We start from the raw sequence: 22298 nt of genomic DNA on the forward strand, positions 1-22298 counted from the left end.
GCGGAGAAGCGATAGCCGGAGGATTCTACGAACACGAGTTACTACGCGTCTCCAATCCCGACGTCTATCTCGTGGAAAAAGTCCTGCGCAAGCGCGGCAATCGAGCGTTCGTGAAGTGGCTGGGAATGGACAGTTCGCACAATTCGTGGATAGATAAGGCGTCTGTATTGTAAAAAGAAATACTTAGACATTCGTAGACACGCGCAACGCTAACTTTATTGTTAATAAAAGTTTACACATTCGTTGGTTTGTTTCTTACGTGTTATTGATTTTTACGATAAAACAATTTTTAAAGCATATAATATTGTTTCCTTTTTACAACGGTATTCCGTAATGTCCCCACGGAAGCGTCTCCTCGCCGTTCAACGTCACGTATCGCTTGTCGTCGTGCGGACTGAGGGCTAGTTTTTGCTCCGACACGGTGTTAACCTCGTGCAGCGTCGAGCGTATGCAGGACTGGCGCGTCTTCAGCTCGCGCGCGTTCCGCAGGCACGCCACGTAATCCTCGAACGTGATCCTCTTCGCGACTACGTTTCTCTTAACGCCCTTTATTCTCTTGGTGTCGTCGCGTCCGAGTACCTTGTAAGTGTACATCTTCGCTCTAAGGCCCACGAACTCCGTCATGATCGCGCCGTTGTTCTCGTCCTTCATCAAACCGGGCACCTTCTTGTTGACGCGCGGCATACCGTGCGCGTTATTCTCCGCGTAATCGCTCGTGTCGAACCTGTGTATGTCGCGTTTCATACGCTCGTACGCGTCTTTGCACTCCAGCGAATAGATCAGACTGTCCGTATCGGTGTAAGCAATTCGACAACGGTCACGATAGAGCGACACCATGTAGTCGTAGTGAAACTCGTAGAGACGCGTCTTAGATATCTCGAGAATAGACACACCCACGTAGACCGGCTTGTTGAATTTTACCTCGAGCCTTCGCAGCTCGATCGCCACCAGATTCTCCGAGAAGACGCTCCTGCTGTGAAAGTTTGGCTTAGCGATCAACGCCTCCGCGCCGTATCTCCCGTCCCATCGCGTCACGAGACGCACGTCCACGTGATCGCGCACGTTCTCCATCGTCTTGCCGAAGACGGCGTTGTTCATCAGTTTGTACAAATTCCGTTCGAACTCGTTGCTCGCGCGCGTCCTAAGCGTGGTGTTCAGCTCGATGTAGACGCGAAGCCACGGCGACTGAGCGAATCGCAGAACGCGATGAACGCGCGTTAGACGCATACCTAGTCGCAAACATTGCTGCAGGTTTCGATAGTGCGTCACGTAGCGCGATTTGTCGTAGAGAGTAGCGAGCAGTTTCTCCTGTTGCTTACCGGGCGGTTTGTCGCGCGTCGGGCACAACGGCAGATCCGCGTGGGCGTCGTGCAGGTCCCGCGGGTACTCGAGATCTACCTCCAAAATGTAACCGACGTCGCTGTCCGCCGGCACGGTCGTCACGTCGAAATTCTCAGGGTCGTCAAGCCACTGGAAATTCGCGTACGGCAACGATTCGCTCATAGCCCAGCCATACAGATTGTTCACGTCGTAATACATGAGATACGTAGTGGGCTGGGACGAGTCGTGCGTCGGTACGTGCCTGTTGTTGGCTCGCGCGTACCTGAGCGAACATTGACTGAGGCCGCCGCGTATTCCGCGTTCCACGAAGAGCACCATGTCGATGTCGGTGAGCAGCTCGAAACGCACGCCGGTGTACCTCAGCATGGCGTCCCACGTGTACCCCGGTAACGTGTAGTAATGCGCGGGATCAAGCCCATAACTCGCTGAACACGCGTCCCGAAAATTCAAATATATCCGCCAGAAGAAGCACGTCGGTCTTGAGATACAGATCGCTGTACTCGCCGAGATCTCGCTCGCAAAAACGTCGCCAGACCCTCGTCGCGTGCTCGTAGTCGCTCTCGCTCGCGGTCTCGTCGGTCAGGGAGCTGTAAAAGGCCTCGCGCGGTGGAAACTCGATCTCCCGCAGTTTGTTCGCGCTGTCGACGTACTCGTACGGAAACACTCCCTTGCGAGTGAGCAGATCGAGATCCTCCGCGCTCAAATCCGCGTACTCCGAACGCGTTATTCTCAGCTTGTCCTTGTTCAGATAGGACGCCAGGGTTTCGATACTCGCCGCTAAAAATTTATACGAGTCCACGAATCGAAGCTTCACGTACCGATCCCATCCCCCGTCCGTCTGCGTCTCCTTAACGATCTTTGAGAAAGATATGTAACTTTTCTTTGTGAGCGGCAGCAGATCGACGCCGCCCTCGAAATCGTTCGCGATTTTCTTGACAATGAAGTGCGCGTCGTAACCCGACAGATTGTGAAAGAACACGGGAATCACGTAAATGTTTCTGTAATTCAGTTTGCAACGAGAATGCGCCGGACCTCTGTAGCGTCCGGTTAGGTGACAGTGATCTCGCACGCGCTTGTCCTCGGGTTGGAACGATTTCCCGCACACGTGACAATGAGTCGCGAGCCGAAATTCGCGTCCTCCGTAAGTTCTCGTCCTCCGCAAGTTCTACCATCGCTATATTGGTGGAAAATTTATTCTTAACGCGATGCGCGAGAACGCGAAGCTCGTTCACGAACCACAAAACGCAATCCTCGCCGCGACGATATCTGTACGCGGACGCGGTATCGTCGTAGGTGCAGCACAGATAGTAGCCCAGGCTGAATGGTACGTGACGCTGATAAGCGTATCTTTCCGTTCTCGGGCCCCCCTCGACATTTTCCCTCTCCCGTTGTTCGAGAAGACACTCCAGATCCGCGTACACCACGAAGGGAAGTCGCTCCTTTCTGTCGTGATTGTCGAACGACAGCCACTTATCGTTCTCGTTCGGGAGAACGATGGCGCAGTCGTTCATTCGGCCGCAGTCGACGTTGTGGGCGGCCAACTTATCGCGCGTATAAAAATAGTGTAGACATCTGCGAAATAACGTGCGAGCGATTACTATGCGTATATAAAAAATAACACCTCGTTTTTTCCTTATTCCTCATGTTTTTTTTTCATTTTTTTACCTACCGATCGCAAACGTGCTTCGCGCACCGTTTCGCGGTCAATTGCGAATTCACCAATCGCGACAGATTCTTTATCCAGGCGAAATGGCCCCTGTTGACGCCGCGTAGCGTATCGCTCAGATACAGCAGATTTACGTGCCTGTCCCTCTTATCGTCGGTTAACCGCAGAGGCACGATCGCGTTGTCGTCGGCGCCCCGTCCAAACTTAGCTTTCTTTTCAATTCCTTCCCGAGTTGTAAACACGTTGATCGATACGTCGTTCTGACGTTCGAATTTTCCCATCTTTTTCAGATCTATGGGAAAAGCGATCCCGTCGAGATTCAGCACCGTCGCGTAATCGGGATACGAGCCGCATCGTTCCGCGTTGTGCTTGGCGGGATAAAGAGCGGCGACCACCGCGCGCGCGAAACACGCGTCGTTCTCCGATCGCACGTTGACCACCGCCTTTTTAAGTCTTATACCTAGCGGTAATTTGATCCAACATCCCACACGCATGGGATTACACTTGTTCACGTTCACGATTAGGTTCAGTATCCGCGACAACACCCATCCGCTATCGCGTTCCTGAAAATCGTCCAACCGCGTTAGAATCGCGTCGCACACGTGCCTATCGTACCACTCGCCCAGATCGGACCCCGGGAGGAGCTGTTCGTTCCGCGTAGCGATACTCTTCACATCGCTCTTAACGTCCGCTACGAATTCCCCATTGAATATGACGTTGACCTTCAGACACCCGTGTCCGGTCATATTATCCCGCACTTTTTCAAGCACGGTGCCCTTCGCATCGTCGAGAAATCGCGCGGGCTCGATGTACGTCGAGTTCGTCACAGCGCCGGTCAGTACGCGACGTTGGAACGCCGCGTTGATCTCGATCCACGAGAAACCTCTGCCGCTGCTGCTACCGCCGCCCCCTCCGTCCAAGCCGGCACCTACGGCGCGTTCGAATCGTCGACGCAGATCCTCCCTCGAACCTTCCAATCGCGCTATTAGAGCCACCAGAGCGGTCATGGCTCCCGTGTTTTCTCGCTTCCCAGGGCGTTTGACTCGACACTCCTCCCGCAGGAGCCGGAGACACTCGTCGCATCGTCGTCTCCACGCGTGGTACCCGTCCGCGTCGCGGACGTCCGCGGCGAGCAGCTCGTCGCACTCTTTCCACATCGCGTCCAGAAGGGTTCACCCTCGGGAACGCTGAATTTCACTCGGTCGAAAAGACGACGAGACCCGGCGGTTTGAATCCGACGTATCCTCTCTCCTCCGTACACCGTCTCGTAATAAAGATAATACTCGAGCGGCAGGCAACGCGTATAATCGCTCGGAGTTTGCCGCCGTCGTCTCTATCCACTCTCGCTCGCGATTAGTTCGCGCTCCGATTTCCCTTCGCAGATGATGGGTAGCCAGATTCCATCGCGCGTCCTCCTTCACCACCGACGCGCACGCGTTTGACGACAACGGTGCTTCGACTCTCGCCGATTCGTCGTCCGAATCGGACGAAAACTTAAGCCCGTGTCAGACTACGCATTGCGGACGCGGATTGGATTGAGATTGCGGATCGCGGATTAGAATTCAGCCAATCAGGTTGAGGCAGCTTCGGATCCGGATTGCAAGTCGATAGATAGGCGACTCTCTATTTTCGTGATCCTTAATCCGCGATCCGAGCCAATAAAGTGCAGAGTTTCAGTCACGTGACTCGTTGTTTATGCACAAGCAGAATCATCCTCTGTTCAATGAGTCCAAAAAGTAATATTTTTACAAAAGATATTGAGTGCATAATGATTGAATTAATAAAACAACGTCCTTTGTTATGGGACACAACTGTAGAACAATATCGTCGAACAGATTTAAAGCGAATGCACTGGGATCAAATAGCGGAAGCTCTAGGTCCCAACTTTACAGATATATCAAGTTTATTTATTTCATTTTCTTATTTCATTATTGTTTTGTAAATGATAATACGAACAGTTAGATTACTTTGTAAGTTTGAAAAAAACAGTTGTGTGAAAATGTATATCACAATAATTAGTTATTGAATATGGAGCCAAGATGTTGAGGTTATGTACAAATCATTTTGTCAAAAAATTTTTTTAATTTTATTATTTTGGGAGATATGGTTCACAAACGGTTTCAAAATATGGAAAGTACTTTCCGTGCAAATGAAAGGAAGATAAAAGAATCGAAAGCTCGTTGTAGTGGGAAAGGAACAGATGAGATGTACAAACCAAAATGGGAATATTATGATTTGCTCTTGTTTTTAAAAAGAACTTGCACACAAACTGATAGTATTGATAATATAAATCTTTCCTTACAAAGTCATATTCCTGTAGCCAGGGGCGAGACGAATCGTTCACCTGTTTCTCATCCTTATAGCGATGTGCAAAATTCATCAAGAATTACAAATGTTTATTACGATGAAAACATGGAAGTAAGTGTAAAACTTTCATCTTTATGCTATTTTGTTAAATTGTTTTCTATTATTTCATTAATTTAATTAATAAATAATGATGATATATAATGTATATAATAATAATAAATGTTAATTTTTATAAATATTGTTCAATGTATTTTGATTTTTTTAGCAATTCATGATTATTCCATCTGATGTATCTGAAACTGACAATACAACAAATACAAACAATGATAAAACATCATCATCTGTACGTTCTGAATCATGTATCTCACCAGAACCTAGCTTTATTTCGAACTCAACTTCAAATGCGACTATATGCAACAGTGCCAGCCAGTGCCAAACAGCAATAAATGATACATCACGTTTTTCAATGGTTACTTCTCCACCCGGATCTGTATCTGCTCCATTGAATATTAAACATGCTACTGAGAAAATCATTATATGTAAAACGAGGAAGTTCAAAAAAGTCTACAGTACTGCAAGACGCTGTGAATACTATAAAAAATATGGCTCAAGAAAATGTGCCTCCTCCAAAAATGGATAGATTTGACATGCTTGGTGCATACATTGCATCTAGACTTCGATCAATGACTTCTACGGATCAAGCGCACTATGAAAAGGAGATCCTGAAAGTGTTGACTAACTCAACAATATAAGCAGTAATTTGGTACCTTGCTAATGATAAACATATAATACTCTTGTCATATACAATGTGATCAGCGCTTGTGATATTAATTTTATATCTATATTAAAGTTGTGTTTAGATAGACATATTTATTTGTAATAAATAATTATGTTTGGTTTAAAAAAATTTTCATATAACAGAAATTTATATTGCTTTGAAGCTTATACTTGGTTAGTTGATTTTTATTTTTATATCATATTATAAATTTTTATTTATACTTTTTGTTGCCAAAAAGAAAAGATTATATGTTCATATATTATATTACATTAGCTGCGTTCGAAAACATCACCAAATGTTAAACAAGGAAAAATGATACATAAGAGATCTCAGATGATGTTTCCGAACGCATTCATTGTAATAACAGAGGATTAACTATTTCATACATTAACCTACATTCATAACAATGTGATTTTATGTAATTGTCTCAGTAATGTATTCTAGTATCGTAGTATGTATTTATGTATTTCTAGAAACGTTAAATATTGTTAAAGGTCAAAGCTATTTGTGTTCAACTATTTTATTTTTTTATTATTATTTTATTTGTGTTTAATCTACGTTGGTGGATTCAAATATTAAACTTCTATTGTATTAGCAATAAGAATCTTACTAAAACTGTACTAGCAATAAGAGATGAATAAAATAATGAACAAATATATTTAATTTCTTAAAGCAGAGGAACGTACATATTTTAAAACTTGTTTATAACACTTTACTGAACCATTCTCTCTTGCCACGGAACTGCACCAACTGTATTAAAATAATTACACCACCTATCTCTAAGTGCAATTGCTTGATTTGAATGACGATTGCCACCTTGGTGAGCTAAATTTATCATGCCTCTTGCATTTTCGGCTCTCCAATCCCCATGATAAAATTCATCTGAAACTTCATCTTCTCTATCAATAAAGAAAGGTGGTGTATATACATAGCTCGTCCAATAGACTGGCTTCTTAGCATGTTATGCAAACAACATGTAGCTAAAATAATTTTAGATGCATCATCGGGATTATAGCGCATTGCGGATCGAAAAATTTGGAAACGAGCAGCCAACTCACCAAAAGCATTTTCCGAACAACGTCGAGCTCTAGATAATCTGCAACGCACGATTAAACAAGTATTTCAGTACTGTTGTAGCTTTTGACATAAAATTTTAAAAAATAGTATGAATAGTTTACATACCTATAATTATATGTTCTCCTGCTTTTCATCCCACTACATTGAGGTCCTGGATACGGTATTAAAAGTTTCTCTGACAATGGGAAACCTACATCTCCAATAATTACAAAGGGAAACTTATCTTGTGTAAATGGCAATGGAGCAGGAGAAGGAATGTGCAGAGTACCACTAACTAAATGATTTTTTAGAGAGCACTTGTTCCAAACGCCAGAGTCACTAACTCTGCCATTAGTCCCCACATCAACATAAATAAAACGTAATTGAGCATCCACCAAGGCTAATAATACTACACTGTAATCTCCTTTATAATTGTAAAACATAGATCCAGATTGTAAAGGAGGATCAATAACGCAATGCTTTCCATCCATTGCTCCAATTACATGATAAAAATTCCATTGCTGTCCAAAATCATTGCTAACCACACGCCATTCATCCTCAGTTTAGGGAAAGCGAAGAAACTCTTCTTTTAAAACTATAATTATTGCTCTTGTTACCTCTTTTACAATGTTTGAAATGGTACTTCTACCAAGTCTGAATGTGAGAGCTAACGATTCTTGAGTTTCTCTTTTACAATGACATACAAAATAAAGATTTAATTACAAAAAATACTATTATTAATCGATTTGGCTTTTTACCTGTTGCTAAATGTCGCAAAGTAACTGATAACCTCTCACTAGGTGGAATGCTTTCCCGTAGATGAGTATTTTGTTTTCTAATTAGAGGAGTAACTTTTTTCAAGAAAAATTTAAAAGTGTCTGCATCCATTCTGAGACATCTAAATAATCAAATTTTTTTAAAATAAAACTTTGAAGTATAAAAATTCAAAAGAAATGTTACCTGACTACCAAGATTATTGGTAGTCGGATTATTGGTAATAAAAATTGTTGTTATTGTTACAAATTTTAAGTTTCCCTTTTAAGTTGTAAATTTTTCAATTTATAACAAACCTTCTGAACCGATTAGGGTCTTCCAGTGAGAGTTCCAGAAAAAGATTATGGTGCAAACCTTTTTCTTTTCTTCTTAATATCCACTTATAAACCCATTTACTCCGCTGCTCACACGATTCGTACTCAGCCATTATTAATAACAATAGACATGAACATAAATTTCTTTTTTTTTATATATCGATTATAATTATAACTTTGTAAATTAAACATTTTCACAGCAAACGAGTAAATGCGCACACTGCAAACTGAATCCGTAGTGTGAACAAGGAATCCAAATTCGATGATCCGCAATCTCAATCCGATCCGCGTCCGCAATGCGTAGTCTGACACGGTCTTTAGGCATGGGCTCGCGACAGCGCAGTTCGTCGTCCGATTCCTCGAACGATGGATAACGGCGATCGTTCATTCGCGAGTACGTATCGCTAATGCTACATTTGCACCGCTAACGCGTCTATATCAAAATTAAAATCTCCATCTTCAGTCCGCCACATTAATGTTTCAGCGTAATCATAAGTATTGAGAAACCTCCGCTGAGATCGAAGATCGGCGATTCCGATTTCACGACGAATCAGATATCTCGTTAAGTCGACGCGTCGCGGATGCCCATTCCTCACGAACGGATCCCCATTTCTTACGAGCGGTTCGCTGATTTTCACGATCGGTTTCCTGATTTCAGAATCGAACGTTGGTTTGCAAAGTTCTGCGTACTCGTCGCTCATATTACGTTAAGAGAGAAAACACATTAACTTATACTATTCCGATGCGTTTAATAACTGCGATCGTTCATTAGCGAGTACGCATCGCTAATGCTACACTTCCGCCGCTAAGGGCGTATCTTGTCGAAATCAAAGATTGGTATATTCCCATACTCGTCCCGCCAAATTAATATTTCACCATATACATAAATATCGAGAAACTTCCGCTGCGATCGGAGATCGGCGATTCCGATTTCGCGACGGATCAGATATCTCGTTACGTCGACGCGCCGCGGATCCCCATACCTCGGGGACGGATTCTCATTCCTTGCGAGCGGTTCGCTGATTTTTTCAATATTGTATCTTTCCGCCAGACCGTATCTTCTTCTACAAAGTCGCACATACTCGTCGCTCATATTACGTTAAAAGAGAAAAAAACACTAACTTATAAAAATTCCGATGCGCTTCGCGTCGTCGCGCCACTCTCTCCTCGATACATTTGCCCGTCCGCGTCACCGTTTGCCGCGCCGTTCGCGCGCCCGTTCAATTTATACCCCCCGTTCGTTATCTCAACGGAGGACGTACCCCTGCCGGATGCGCTCTTTCCCGGAATGACTACAACCGCTCGACGCATCCTCCGAAAAAAACAAAAGGAGGAAACGACGAGAGCGACCTCAAACGAGTTCGGACACGCGTTAAAAAAATAATCGCGATTCGTACGAATCGAGCGGACGAAGAGACGAGTCGTCTCCCTCGATCTCGATACGCCGGGATGGGCCGGAAAACCACGTCCAGCCCGTCGCGACGCGGATCAAAACGACCTTCGAACCGAGAATAAAACAACAATGAAGAAAGGCGATCGAGACGCAACGAACGACCTTGAACGCATTTTTTTCCCGGAACGTCGAGAGGAGCGACCTTGAACGAGTTCGAACGAGTTCGGGCGAGTCCGGACGCGCGCGAGCGAAAAAAATTAGCGCGCGATTTTCCAAAACGGTCGGTAACGGCGCGAGCGCCGCTCCGAGCGCCCCCCCTCGGAACGCCCGCGTCCCTGCGCTGAGCCCCGTTTGCGGCCCTGCGGCGCGATATTCCCTATTTACCCGCCTAGGGAATTTACTCCCAACAAGGTCCCCACAAATACCAGTAAACAGCCGTCCCCCCGCGTCGCGTTCCCCCCCTTGCCTAGTAAATTGCCTATAGGGACTTTTCCCCCCGCGTAGCCCCCCCTCCGATGACCCTTAACACCGTCCCTCGACCCCCTCGCCCACCGCTTATGGCGTTTCCCCCGCGGCAGCGAGGCACCCCCCGACCCCCCCTAACCGCAAGCGCATGCCTGAGTGTAGAAGTGGAGGTTATCCCCCCTACTCTTATTTCTCTTAAAAATGACTGCAACAATAAAATAATTTTTTAATTATTAGAATTGTCCAGCTCAAAAGAAAGATCATAATGGAAGTGATATGGAAAAGAAAGTATGTATTTCAGTGAAATGAAAAGTAAGTACATGAATAAGTTGATGTTTATACATATGTGTTATATTACAGATTGAAAAGCTGCAGAAAGAAAATGAATATTTGCGTTCTCAAAAGATGAAACTGAAGAAGCAACTAGAAGATAAAGAAGCAATAGTTACCGATTTAATGACGTTAAACATTAATCTTCAAAAAAAGTGATTAAAGAGTATACGGAAATATTTAAAATAAACAAAGAAGTTGATACAAAAGTTTTGAGTAACTTTGATGAACTGTTGAGTGAGTTTGGTTTTTATCGATATTTATAAATATATAATTTTAGTTATTAAAATAATTATTTCTATAGACGTTGTTTCTAAATACTTTCAAAAAAATCCGACACGTCCGCAAGAACAAGTTGGTTTGCCTCCAATTGGATATGAAAATAAAGCACGAAATGAGGTAATATACAGAGTGTCCGGTAGATTGCATCCACTATTTACCTAGCTCTATTCTTCATGAAAAATTGAGTCGAAAAATCCTGAGCCATTTTGTCGAAGGAGGTTATTATTTATGGCTACTTTTCCCAATTTTCAATGTAACAGGCATTTGTAACTAAGTTCTAAATTAAAATTCCGTTAAAGTCTACTTAAAGTTGGTCCAAGAAAATAGTTTTGTTATCTATTTAATTGTCCGAAACTAAGTTCGTCAAAATACCTGATTTTTCGGTTGCTTGTACTTCCGAAACTGTAACTGATGCTTCGACAATTTCGTCAAGAAAAAATTAACTCAAAACTGTTTACGAATGATGATGATCTCGGCGCTACAGCCCGGTGTGGGCCTTGGCCTCCCTCTCGACGTCCTTCCATCCGTCCCTACTTCGCACTTAAAGTTGGTCCAAGAAAATAGTTTTGTTATCTATTTAATTGTCCGAAACTAAGTTCGTCAAAATACCTGATTTTTCGGTTGCTTGTACTTCCGAAACTGTAACTGATGCTTCGACAATTTCGCCAAGAAAAAATTAACTCAAAACTGTTTACGAGTGATGATGATCTCGGCGCTACAGCCCGGTGTGGGCCTTGGCCTCCCTCTCGACGTCCTTCCATCCGTCCCTACTTCGCACCTTCTCCCACCATTGTCTAACCTTCATGGTCTTCAGGTCCTCCTCCAGGTCTTGCATCCATCTTTTCCTTGGTCTTCCACGTCCCCTTCTTCCCTCCATGTTTCCATGGAGTAGTTTTCTTGGCAGTCTTTCCTCACTCATCCTCTCTACATGACCCAGCCAAGCCAGCCGGCGTGACTTTATAAATCTTACTATGTCTTTCTCCTCAATGGCTAACTCTATCTCTCTGTTCGTTCTTATTCTCCAAACTTCACCTTCCTTCACAGGGCCATATATCCTTCTTAGGATTTTCCGTTCAAATATACGTAGAGCTTTCCCATCGTCAGCTGACAGAGTCCACGTTTCCGCTCCATAGGTTACTACCGGCCTGATAAGTGTCTTGTATAGTTTGAGCTTCAGATTTCTGGACAGGAGGGTCGATTTCAAGAGTCTACTATTGGCAAAATAGGCTCTATTTTCAACCATTATCCTTTTTTTAATCTTCTCTGTCATTGAGTTCTCGCAGTTTAGATCAGTACCAAGGTATTTAAAACATTTTACGCTTTCAAAGTGATACTGCCCAAAGGAAATGTTTTGTGTCATTCTTCTATGTTCCTGCGCTGACATCTTCATATATTTAGTTTTTTCCTCGTTAACTCTAAGTCCCATTTTTCGACTCTCCTCTTCGAGGGTCTTAAACATTTCCTTGAGAGCGTCTAAGTTCCGTGCCATTAGTACTATGTCATCAGCATAAGCGAAAGCCTGTTTGGACTTATTTATTATAGTTTCTTTCATTTCCAGCTTTTTTATTGCTGCATGCAGGGCTAGATTGAACAGTGCTGCAGAAAGGGCGTCTCCTTGTCTTAAGGTGCGATTTCATGGGCGTCAGTTGTCGCGCGTCAAGACGATTTTGTGACGTCATGTTGTTTCTGCGTCGACGCTGAGAAGTTCAGATTTCCCAACCTCTAGCGTCAACTGGCATCTCGACGCGAGTTCCAAAAATTGACGCATGAAAACCTTTTTCATTGCGCGTCAGAATATCGGCGTCATTATACTAATCTAACTTACCCGAACTTGATTTCGAGCGTCAACTGACGCCCATGAAAAAGCACCTTTACTCCTGTTGTTACCTCAAAGGCTCCGCTGGTCTTTCCTCCAATGTAGGCCTTAGCTTGGGATCCTTTCATAGTCATCTCAGCTAACTTAATGATCTTCCTGGGAACCCCATACTTCTCTAGGGCTTTCAGCATCTTTCCTCTATTGATACTGTCGAAGGCTTGTCGGAAATCGATGAATAACATGTGCAGGTCGACATTGTACTCGTAACATTTCTCCATGGACTGTCTCATTACGAAGATCTGGTCGATTGTACTTCTTCCAGGTCTAAAACCGCACTGGTATTCCCCAAGGATTTCCTCAGCATAGTCGTTCAATCTTTTTAGTAGTATACTTGAGAAGATCTTATAGATGACGTTAAGTAGTGTGATCCCTCTGTAGTTTTCACACTGTAACTTATCCCCTTTCTTAAAAATAGGGCATATAAGGCCAATTTTCCACTCCTCCGGCATTTCTTCTCTTTCCCAGATTTCACAGATCAGACTATGTATTTTTCTAGTTAAAGCTCGCCCCCCATATTTTAATAGCTCAGCTGTAAGTTGATCCTCTCCTGGAGCTCTTCCATTCCGCTGGCGTTTCACCGCTTCCTCTACTTCCTCTAGTAGAGGCATAGTAATCTCTGGGTCTACTTTCATGTGCACTTCCTCGTTCTCTTCATTCTCTTCGCTTCTCTCTTGGACGTTCAGTAGTTCTGCAAAGTACTCCGCCCATCTTTCCAGAACTTTTTCCTCCTCCCCTATCAATTTCCCATTTTTGTCTTTGCATGAGTTTGTTCTTGGTTGGAATTCCTTTATCATCCGTTTGGTTGCTTGATATAGCTTTCTGCATTCATTCTGTGTGCTCAGCTCCTCAATTCTCTCCATATATCTCTTCAAATGCGCCTTTTTCTTTTTTCGGAGTGTTTTCTTTGCTTGTCTTCTACTTTCCCTGTATTTTTCATAGTTTTGCCTTGTTTTCCTTTGAATCATAAGCAATCTGTCTGTATTCTTTCGGTCAATTTCTGCCCTGCACTCATCATCAAACCACTCCTCATTCCTCATTCTCTTCTTCTCTCCTATGGTCTCTCTGGCGGTCTCCTTGATAGCTTTCTTGATTTCGTCCCATTTTCTCTTCACCACATTGTTTTCTATCAGATTCTCTTGTCCTTCTTCCAGTTTTCCGTTCAGCGTGTCCTGATAGTGGTTGAGAATCTCTGGTTGCCTCAACTTTTCTATGTCCCAATGCGGTTTCTTGAGTCCTTTAGCACATTCAACATTCGACAATCTCTCTCTGAGTCGAGCCTTTACTAAATAGTGGTCTGAGTCACAGTTTGGGCCTCATGCTGACCTCACATCAATAATCGACGATGCGTGCCTTCTTGACACCAGGACGTGATCAATCTGATTGATTACTCCAGTACCCGGCATTTTCCACGTTCCTTTGTATATGTTTTTCTTTTCGAAACAAGTGCTTTTGATTATTAACTCATTGCTTTCTGCTAGGTGGGCTAGCATCTTACCGTTTAAATTTGTGTTAGCATGTAAGGAGTGTTTTCCGGCTACATGCTGTAAAAAATTTTCTCTACCTATTTTTGCATTGAAATCTTCAAGAAGAATCAGCACATCATACTTAGGTATCTTGCTGCATTCCCTGTCCAGTTCGTCATAGAAAGCGTTCTTTTCCTCCTCATTGGCATCTTCTGTAGGCGCATAAGCCGAGATAATGGATAAGTTTCTAAATCGGCCTTTAAGCCTTAGTTTGCACATTCTTTCTCCTAGTGGTTCAAATCCAAGGTAACTTTTCTTCATTTTGGAGTTAATGATGAAGCCTGTTCCGCGTTGTCCCGTTCTTGTTTTGGATCCGCTATAGAACATGGAGTAGTTTTTCTTGTCTATCCTTCCGTTACCCTTCCACCTCACCTCTTGTAGTGCCACCACGTCCAATCCGTATCTCAGTACTTCTTCAGCAACCTCCATCATTTTTCCTGCCTGTAGCATGGTTCTTACATTCCACGTCGCCAAGGTCAATACCATATTCCGTTTTCGGGTCCTTAAGTTTTTGCTGTGTCCGTCACCAGTAAATCCGTCATTCCGAGGCATCTCTGAGGGTTTCGTAATAAGAGGTTTTTCCGAGGTGGGGTTGTTAGCCCCACGCCCAACCCCCAACCTGGAGGACCAGTTCCCTTCTCTTTCGTTCCCCCGTCTTCCCTAGGGGTTGTTTACCCTGGCTCCAACGGGGGTTAACAGCACCACCACTTGAAGGCGAGATAGGGTGGAGTATGAGAGGTGAGAGGTATCATTTCCAAAGATCTACCATTCGGTGCACTTCACTACTCCCTATGGTGCCACTGTTTACGAGTAGCGCTATATAAATATTGATCGCGAATTATGGCACACCCAGTGTACTGAAAACCTGAACATATTCTTTGTTAATTAAAATCATGCTGTTACATACTAAAATATATTGTTAGGTACATCTTGGCTTTGATGTCTACATACCCAAATCTACATATGATAGTGTTCTCGTCATTTCAAAAACATTACCGCAGTTAATAAAAAACTTAGCTGTTGCTATTTATGGCATCAACGTACTTAAAGAAAGCACTGTAACAGGTATTGTTTCAAACAGAAGACTGGAAATGCAACTCCTAGAAATTAAAAGCCATTAGAGGTAACATTTTATTTCAAACACCGAATACTCCGTCAACGTTCATTATTCCTACATATATTTTTGTTTTGTTTCAGCTACAGCCAAACATTACTTAATAACTCAACGTGATCTAGATGAAGTTTCAATTGATATGGAACTCCAACATTTTGAAACGCATATTGCACACAAAATATGTGAACTGAATAGAACTCCACAATCTATAAGTTCAAAAAATAAGCAGGAAATCAAAGCTGCGTTATGTACTGTTGTAATGACCGATACAAATAATGACAGTGAGGAAGCACAATACACTGAAAATATTTCTGATAACAGTGAAATTCCATGTAAAGTTTCACAAACAAGTTATGCTGAAAAAGGAAAAATTGAAGAAAAAAGTAATGAAAAAAATGAGAATGAAAATGAGAATAATAATGATTATTCTCCATCGGACTCTATTCATAGTGCTGACTCTATTCATAGTGCTGACGAATCGAGTGATAACAATTAAGAAACGTTAATTTATGGTATAAATTACGGCTTTTAAAAAATATTCAGAATATTTGCTATGCCAAAGGTTAAAAAAGAACTAATGTTTTTAGTTAACTTTATTATTATTAATAGTTTATATATTATTCACACATTAGAAGCGCAGGTTTTGTGAAACATGATTTTTTTATTTACACAACATTTTACTTTGGTAATTTCTTAAACTCGCTAACGTCCCTTACTACAAAAATGTCGTTAAATTGAGAAGGGGGTCCTCGCCCATACCTTTTGTTCTAAAAGAAATAATAATATAATTTGTATTCTTGAAATCTAATAAATACACTAAAAAATAAAACACTCTTGCTTTCTAGATATGTCATTATTAATATTTGTACAAAGCTGCAGATATCGCGGCCGACGAATCGCTTGAAGCGAGCGCGCGCTCCCGAGCGCGTGACGTAGCGACCACACGTTCTCGCAACGTGAGTTCACCGCGAGCTTAAGCCTGCCCCGACGCTCGCCCAATTACAAGCGCGCGCCGTGTTAAAACCATATTTTTGGCAAACGCTCATTCGCGCAATTTGTCTCTGGCCTTCTAGAAGGTTCATTAACGGCAAGAAATACCCCTCCCTGTACGGGGAACCTTCTGGAAGGTCAGAACCGATAAAAGAACCCAACGGAGCGACGCTCGTGGCAGTCTTTCGCTAGAATTCCGCATTAGCCGTTTCTTAGATTCATATTACTATAATTAATAGAGTGCATAGTTGTAATATTAGTTGTGTTACCTTTCTTTTATTAAATGTTAAACTGAACAATCAGAACTTATTTCTCACCGCCATTCCTCCATTCCTCGCGATTCAATTGAACTGATAAATTCAAGAACATTTTTGGTCCTTCGAGCCGGATCTATCGGATTCAGTTCCGCTTCGGTCCTCTTTTCGCGATAAAAAGTGCGTGCTTGCTGTTCGTTGTGAACTGTGCTTCCGTGCAATGCCTGAAAAGAAAAATCAAATGGAAGACTTAATACAAGGACAAAGAGATTTACATGGGAGGATCTCACGCGTGGTGGAAAATCTCCGGAAGCTGGGGCAAGCCAACATCACCGCTGGCGCCGTTCAATCCCGTTTGGCCAGCCTCGAGAGCTGTTGGAACAAGTTTGAAGAGCAGGATAAAACTCTTCGTACGGTTCACCGGGAAGCTGTGAGCGGTACCTCTTACCTGAAGGAAGATTTCTTTAGCCTCGTGGAAGAGGTATACCTCAATCAGAAGGGGACCTTACTCGACTGTTCCACTCGACTTTCTCGCACTCCACAAGCCGAATCGAGAGCGGATCCGTCAGCATCACGAACCACGCTACCCAGAATCCAGCTGCCAGAATTTACGGGGAGGTATGAAGACTGGCCCGCCTTTCGAGACTTATTTCAGTCCCTCATCGGCAAGGACAGCAGTCTAAGCGAGGTAGAGCGGCTTCATTACCTCAAGGTAAGCCTGAAAGAAGATGCAGAGGCGTTAATTAAAAACTTGCCTACAACGGCGGAAAATTATCGACGCGCGTGGAAGATCTTATGCGAACAGTTCGAGAACAAAAGACTACTAGTGCGATCTTGTTTAACTAAATTTACCGCGTTGCAAAAAATGAAATCTGAAACGGCTACTGAATTGCGGAAAGTACTAAACGGCGCGTCCACGACTGCCGGCGCGCTGGAGAGCATCGGTCGTCCGATATCGAGCAGCGAGGACCTTTTCGTTTTTTTTGTAGTAGAGCGGCTCGACGCTCGCACTCGCCGAGAATGGGAAAACTCCATCAGCGAGTCGCCGAATCCCCCGACTTATGAAGCTCTTAAGCGCTTCCTCGATCGCCGGCTCCAAACGTTGGAAGCAATTCAGCCGGGAAGATCAGAGACGCCTGCGAATAAATCTACGGAAACGGGAAATAAAGCCTCGCGATCTCATCATGTGCAAAAACGAGAGCCCGGTTTCTCGCGATGCGGAATCTGTAAGAAGGAGCATGCTCTGATGTTGTGCGATGTATACAAGGGCAAACCCGCTCGGGAACGAAAACAGTACGTCGACAGTAACTCCCTTTGTGAGAACTGCCTCGGACGACACAAGGTCAACGATTGCCCGTCCAAAAGACTGTGTTCGGTGTGCGCCGAAAAACATCACACTTCACTGCACGATGCTTTCCGAAAAACTCCGACGGAGCCCGAGGCCGCTAAGACCGAAAGCGTGACAACCGCGCATGTCGCGCGAAACTCTCCGCGTACTCAACCGTCCGTACTTCTCGCTACCGCTCGAGTTCAGATTCTTGATCGCTACGGGAGATCAATCGACGCGCGAGTTTTAATCGATCAGGGTTCGGAAGCGACAATCATAACGGAAAATCTCGCTCAAAGACTGAAACTTCCACGAAGACAGACGTCAGTCGCAGTGTTCGGAGTGGGAGGCGACCAGACGGGAGTCGCGAGGGGCAGTGTCGTTTTGAAGATCTCACCGCGCTCGGGGGGAGAATCAGTGACGTCACACGCGATCATATTACCGCGGCTCACCGAATATTCGAGTGTTTCAGACGCACCGTTTGATGAATGGCCTCATATTCAAGGACTCGAGCTCGCAGATCCGGACCTCACATCGACTGACCCGATCGACGTCTTGCTTGGCGCGGACGTCTATTCATCAATAGTGCTCGAGGGATTACGCAAGGGGACCCGCTTGCAACCCGTTGCACAAAAGACAATTTTTGGATGGATCCTACTGGGTCAATTCAAGCCAGTTGAGGAGGATCAAAGGGTGTCGAGTCACCAGTGCCTACTCGGCGAATCCCTCTCTACCCTCGTCAGGAAATTTTGGGAGCAGGAGGAGCTTCCGATTTCACCCACACCTCTCACGCTCGAAGAACAGGAGTGCCAAGAATGGTTCACCCGAACACACCAACGAACTCCCGACGGTCGCTATGTCGTTCGCTTGCCTGTACGCTCGACCCTGCCGGACCTATCGGAGACTCGTACCGCGGCGATCCATTCTCTTCTCCGCACCGAAAGGCGTTTCCTGAGAGACACTGAGTTCAGAGAACTCTACACGGACTTCATAAGCACATATGAGGACTTAAATCATATGTCACGAATCACGACATCGTCTCACCTGCCAGCAAGAGTCTGCTACCTCCCGCATCACGGAGTGTTCCGAGCCGCCAGCACCTCGACGCGCCTCCGAGTAGTCTTCAATGGATCTTGGACCGTCTCCTCGGGCACATCGCTCAATGAACACCTCCATGTCGGACCTAACTTGCTGCCAGCCTTAGCCGACAGAATTCTTCGTTGGCGATGGCATACTTATGCGATGGCAGCCGATATTGAGAAAATGTATCGGCAGATCCTCGTTCACAAGGAAGATCGGGACCTGCAAAGGATCGTATGGAGAAAGGATCCGGACGGCGAAATACTGGACTTACGGCTCAACACCGTTACCTATGGACAAGCTTGCGCACCATTCCTCGCCCTCAGTTCCCTTCGTCAGCTTGCGCGCGATGAACAGGCCCGCTTCCCGAAAGGTGTCTCTGTGGTGCTCGAGGACTCCTACATGGACGAATTCTACTTCGGGGCCGACACGAAAGCGGAAGCCCTGGAAAAGCAGAAACAGTTAGGAGGTCTTTGCAAGGCGGGCGGCTTCCCCCTGAAGAAGTGGACAGCCAACTCTACCGAACTACTCGAGAACATACCCGAGGACGATCGCTTGCCACGCCAGTCTCGCGCCTGTACAGACGAGCGGATCACGCATTCTGCGCTGGGACTTCTTTGGGATCCGCTGGGGGACTGCTTCTCTTTTGCCGTCAAACCACCGGCGGAGGGTGCCGTGACGAAGCGCTCAATTCTATCCCAGACTGCCCAGCTCTTTGATCCACTCGGCTGGCTCACTCCAACGATCGTTCTAGCGAAGATCTTCATCCAGTCCGCGTGGTTGTTGGGCCTTGACTGGGATGAACCTTTACCGGAAAACGAAGCTGCTCGATGGGTTAAATTCAAGGCGGAGCTGCCGGTGCTCTCAAACATAAGGGTCCCAAGAGCGCTAGCCAAGGGAACAACAAATTACCTGAGGACGGTGCACGGCTTCGCTGATGCGTCAGAGCGCGCGTACGCTGCAGTGCTCTATCTGAGAGCTGAAGGCGAGGACGGCGAGATCAAGGTAACACTGATCACTGCGAAAAGTAAAGTTGCTCCTCTTAAGCAGGTGACCTTGGCGAGACTGGAACTCAGCGCGGCGGAGCTCTTGGCGCGACTCGCGAGACACTCGGTGGACGTTCTACGCCTGCAGGATCTACCGCTGCACCTATGGACGGATTCAAAGGTAACTCTCGGTTGGATTCAAGGACATCCATCGCGGTGGAAGACTTACGTGGCCAATCGAGTCGCCGAAATTCAGCGCTTAGTGCCAGAAGCTCAATGGAAACACCTCCCTGGACGTTGCAACCCTGCGGACTGTGCATCTAGAGGTCTGTTTCCCAGTGAGCTAGTCAACCACGAACTATGGTGGCACGGTCCGAGCCTCTTGCATGAAGGAGCGAACTCGGCAGCAGTGGAACAGATCGAAGCGCCCGACGAGTGCCAAACAGAGCAGCGAGCGCACACGTTGACCACATCCACTGGCGAACCCCCCGAGGAACATCCTCTGCTATCACAGTACTCGACACTCCATAAACTCCTGCGAGTCACTGCCTGGTGTCGACGATGGTTACCTCGGGAGCACCAGTCGAATGGAACCGGCCGCCGAGATCCAGGAGAGGCGCACCGTCGCCCCTTATCCGCCACGGAGATCGACGACGCAGAAAAATTGTGGATTCGCCATGTTCAAGCTATTCACTACAAAAGGGAACTATCTTTAATTGCCGTAGATTCCAAGGTTGACTGCAAGGGATCACTTACCAATCTCTCCCCGCTGCTGGACAAAGAAGGAATGCTGCGAGTGGGAGGCCGCCTACGACATGCGACCCTCTCCTTCGACGAGAAGCACCCAATTATTTTGCCGCCTCAATCGGCTCTCACCAAGTTAATCATTGAAGCCTGTCACAGGAGAGCACTGCACGGAGGGGCGCAACTGACACTAGGTATCGTACGCCAGCGTTACTGGATACCACGTGGACGCAACCTGACGAAACAATGCATCCGTCGCTGTATCACTTGTGTGCGATGGCGGGCGGCATTGGCCGAACAGAAGATGGCCGATCTGCCTCGACCACGAGTAACTCCAGCGAGGCCGTTCCAATACACAGGCGTCGATTATGCAGGACCGATACTTCTGAGGACAGCGCCCGGACGGGGCCACAAGGCGACCAAGGGCTTTTTGGTGGTCTTCGTCTGCCTAAGCACGAGGGCGGTACACCTCGATGTGGCCTCTGATTATTCCTCACAAGCTTTCATTGCCGCCTTTAAACGATTCGTCTCTCGACGAGGAATGTGCACTGAACTTTTTAGTGATTGCGGAACTAATTTTGTAGGTGCCGATGCTGAACTCCGCAAACTCTTTTCCGCTAGCACGAAGGAAGGACGATCCATTGCGGAGGAGATGGCCAACAATAGAGTACGATGGCGATTCAATCCCCCTGGAGCTCCACACTTCGGCGGTCTGTGGGAGGCAGTGGTTAAATCAGCCAAGCACCACCTGCGAAGAGTCCTCGGCGATGCCACACTTACCTACGAAGAGATGACCACTTTACTCACCCAGATAGAAGCATGCCTCAATTCCCGTCCGTTGAGCCCGCTCACGGATGATCCGGAGGACTGTGCTGCGCTCACCCCGGGGCATCTCCTTGTAGGGACGGCTCTCACAGCTGTGCCTGAGCCCTCTCTGCTAGATGTGCCTGCAGGCCGGCTCTCGCGTTGGCAGCTCCTGCAGCAAATGCGCGATCAATTCTGGTCGCGGGTTTCAGACCGAATACCTTAGGGGCTTAACCCAGCGATCCAAGTGGAAGGAGGCGACTGCGTACCAACCTGGACAGATGTGCCTGATGCTGAACGAGAATACGTCCCCGGCTAAGTGGCCACTCGCGCGTATAACTGCCGTCCACCCGGGTGACGACGGGCTCGTTCGGGTCGTCTCAATTAAAACAGCCACGTCGGAATTCAAACGCCCCATCGCGAAGCTCGTCTTACTCCCTATCCAAGCTCGCGAGATAAGAAGATAATTCCAATTAATAAACGCATAATTTCACCTGCCGAACGCTTTACTTTCAATCAATTCTTACCGTAAATTCAAGGAAATAATAGAGCAGCCGCCGCCGTGTTCGTCCCGCGCCGTCATTTCGCTCGTCAACTCAGTTAATTCTCGATCACTTAAATCACTCGCCACGACATTATACGCGGTAATCACTCGTCTCAGAATTATCACTGATTATCATCGACAAGAAAACGACGCGACGTAACCTCTCGCAGTGTTGTGGGCGATAGCCTCGAACCTAGCGTTACTATCGTGAATCGTCTATCAATGAAATCGGTTCGTTCGTTCCACTTAACGAGGCGGGCGGGATGTACAAAGCTGCAGATATCGCGGCCGACGAATCGCTTGAAGCGAGCGCGCGCTCCCGAGCGCGTGACGTAGCGACCACACGTTCT

The 22298-nt window shown here is 45.8% G+C and overlaps 4 protein-coding genes and 1 pseudogene across 4 annotated transcripts; 1 reads left to right on the top strand and 4 right to left on the bottom strand.

Moving 5' to 3' along the window:
• Positions 1–315: 315 nt before the first annotated feature.
• Positions 316–1707, bottom strand: LOC139823545 (uncharacterized). The gene has a single exon (XM_071796087.1). The coding sequence runs from the start codon at positions 1705–1707 to the stop codon at positions 316–318; it is 1392 nt and encodes a 463-aa protein (XP_071652188.1).
• Positions 1708–1750: 43 nt separating this feature from the next.
• LOC139823546 (uncharacterized) lies at positions 1751–4014 on the bottom strand. The gene is made up of 3 exons (XM_071796088.1): positions 3011–4014; positions 2614–2913; positions 1751–2339 (listed from the first exon to the last, which is right to left on the bottom strand). Exons 1-3 carry the CDS (start codon positions 4012–4014, stop codon positions 1751–1753), a joined length of 1893 nt encoding a protein of 630 aa, XP_071652189.1.
• A 2757-nt stretch (positions 4015–6771) lies between these two features.
• On the bottom strand, positions 6772–10911 carry LOC139823547 (uncharacterized; annotated as a pseudogene).
• Positions 10912–12527: 1616 nt separating this feature from the next.
• LOC139823548 (uncharacterized) lies at positions 12528–14591 on the bottom strand. Its single transcript, XM_071796090.1, has 2 exons — positions 14078–14591; positions 12528–13876 (listed from the first exon to the last, which is right to left on the bottom strand). The coding sequence occupies exons 1-2, from the start codon at positions 14589–14591 to the stop codon at positions 12528–12530; spliced, it is 1863 nt and encodes a 620-aa protein (XP_071652191.1).
• Positions 14592–14909: 318 nt separating this feature from the next.
• Positions 14910–21630, top strand: LOC139823549 (uncharacterized). The gene is made up of 2 exons (XM_071796091.1): positions 14910–15228; positions 15303–21630. Exon 2 carries the CDS (start codon positions 16684–16686, stop codon positions 21628–21630), a length of 4947 nt encoding a protein of 1648 aa, XP_071652192.1. The 5' UTR covers positions 14910–15228; positions 15303–16683.
• Positions 21631–22298: the final 668 nt, after the last annotated feature.

This window comes from Temnothorax longispinosus, unplaced genomic scaffold, assembly GCF_030848805.1.
Source record: "Temnothorax longispinosus isolate EJ_2023e unplaced genomic scaffold, Tlon_JGU_v1 HiC_scaffold_13, whole genome shotgun sequence".
In the NCBI taxonomy this organism is placed as follows: Eukaryota; Metazoa; Arthropoda; class Insecta; order Hymenoptera; family Formicidae; genus Temnothorax; species Temnothorax longispinosus.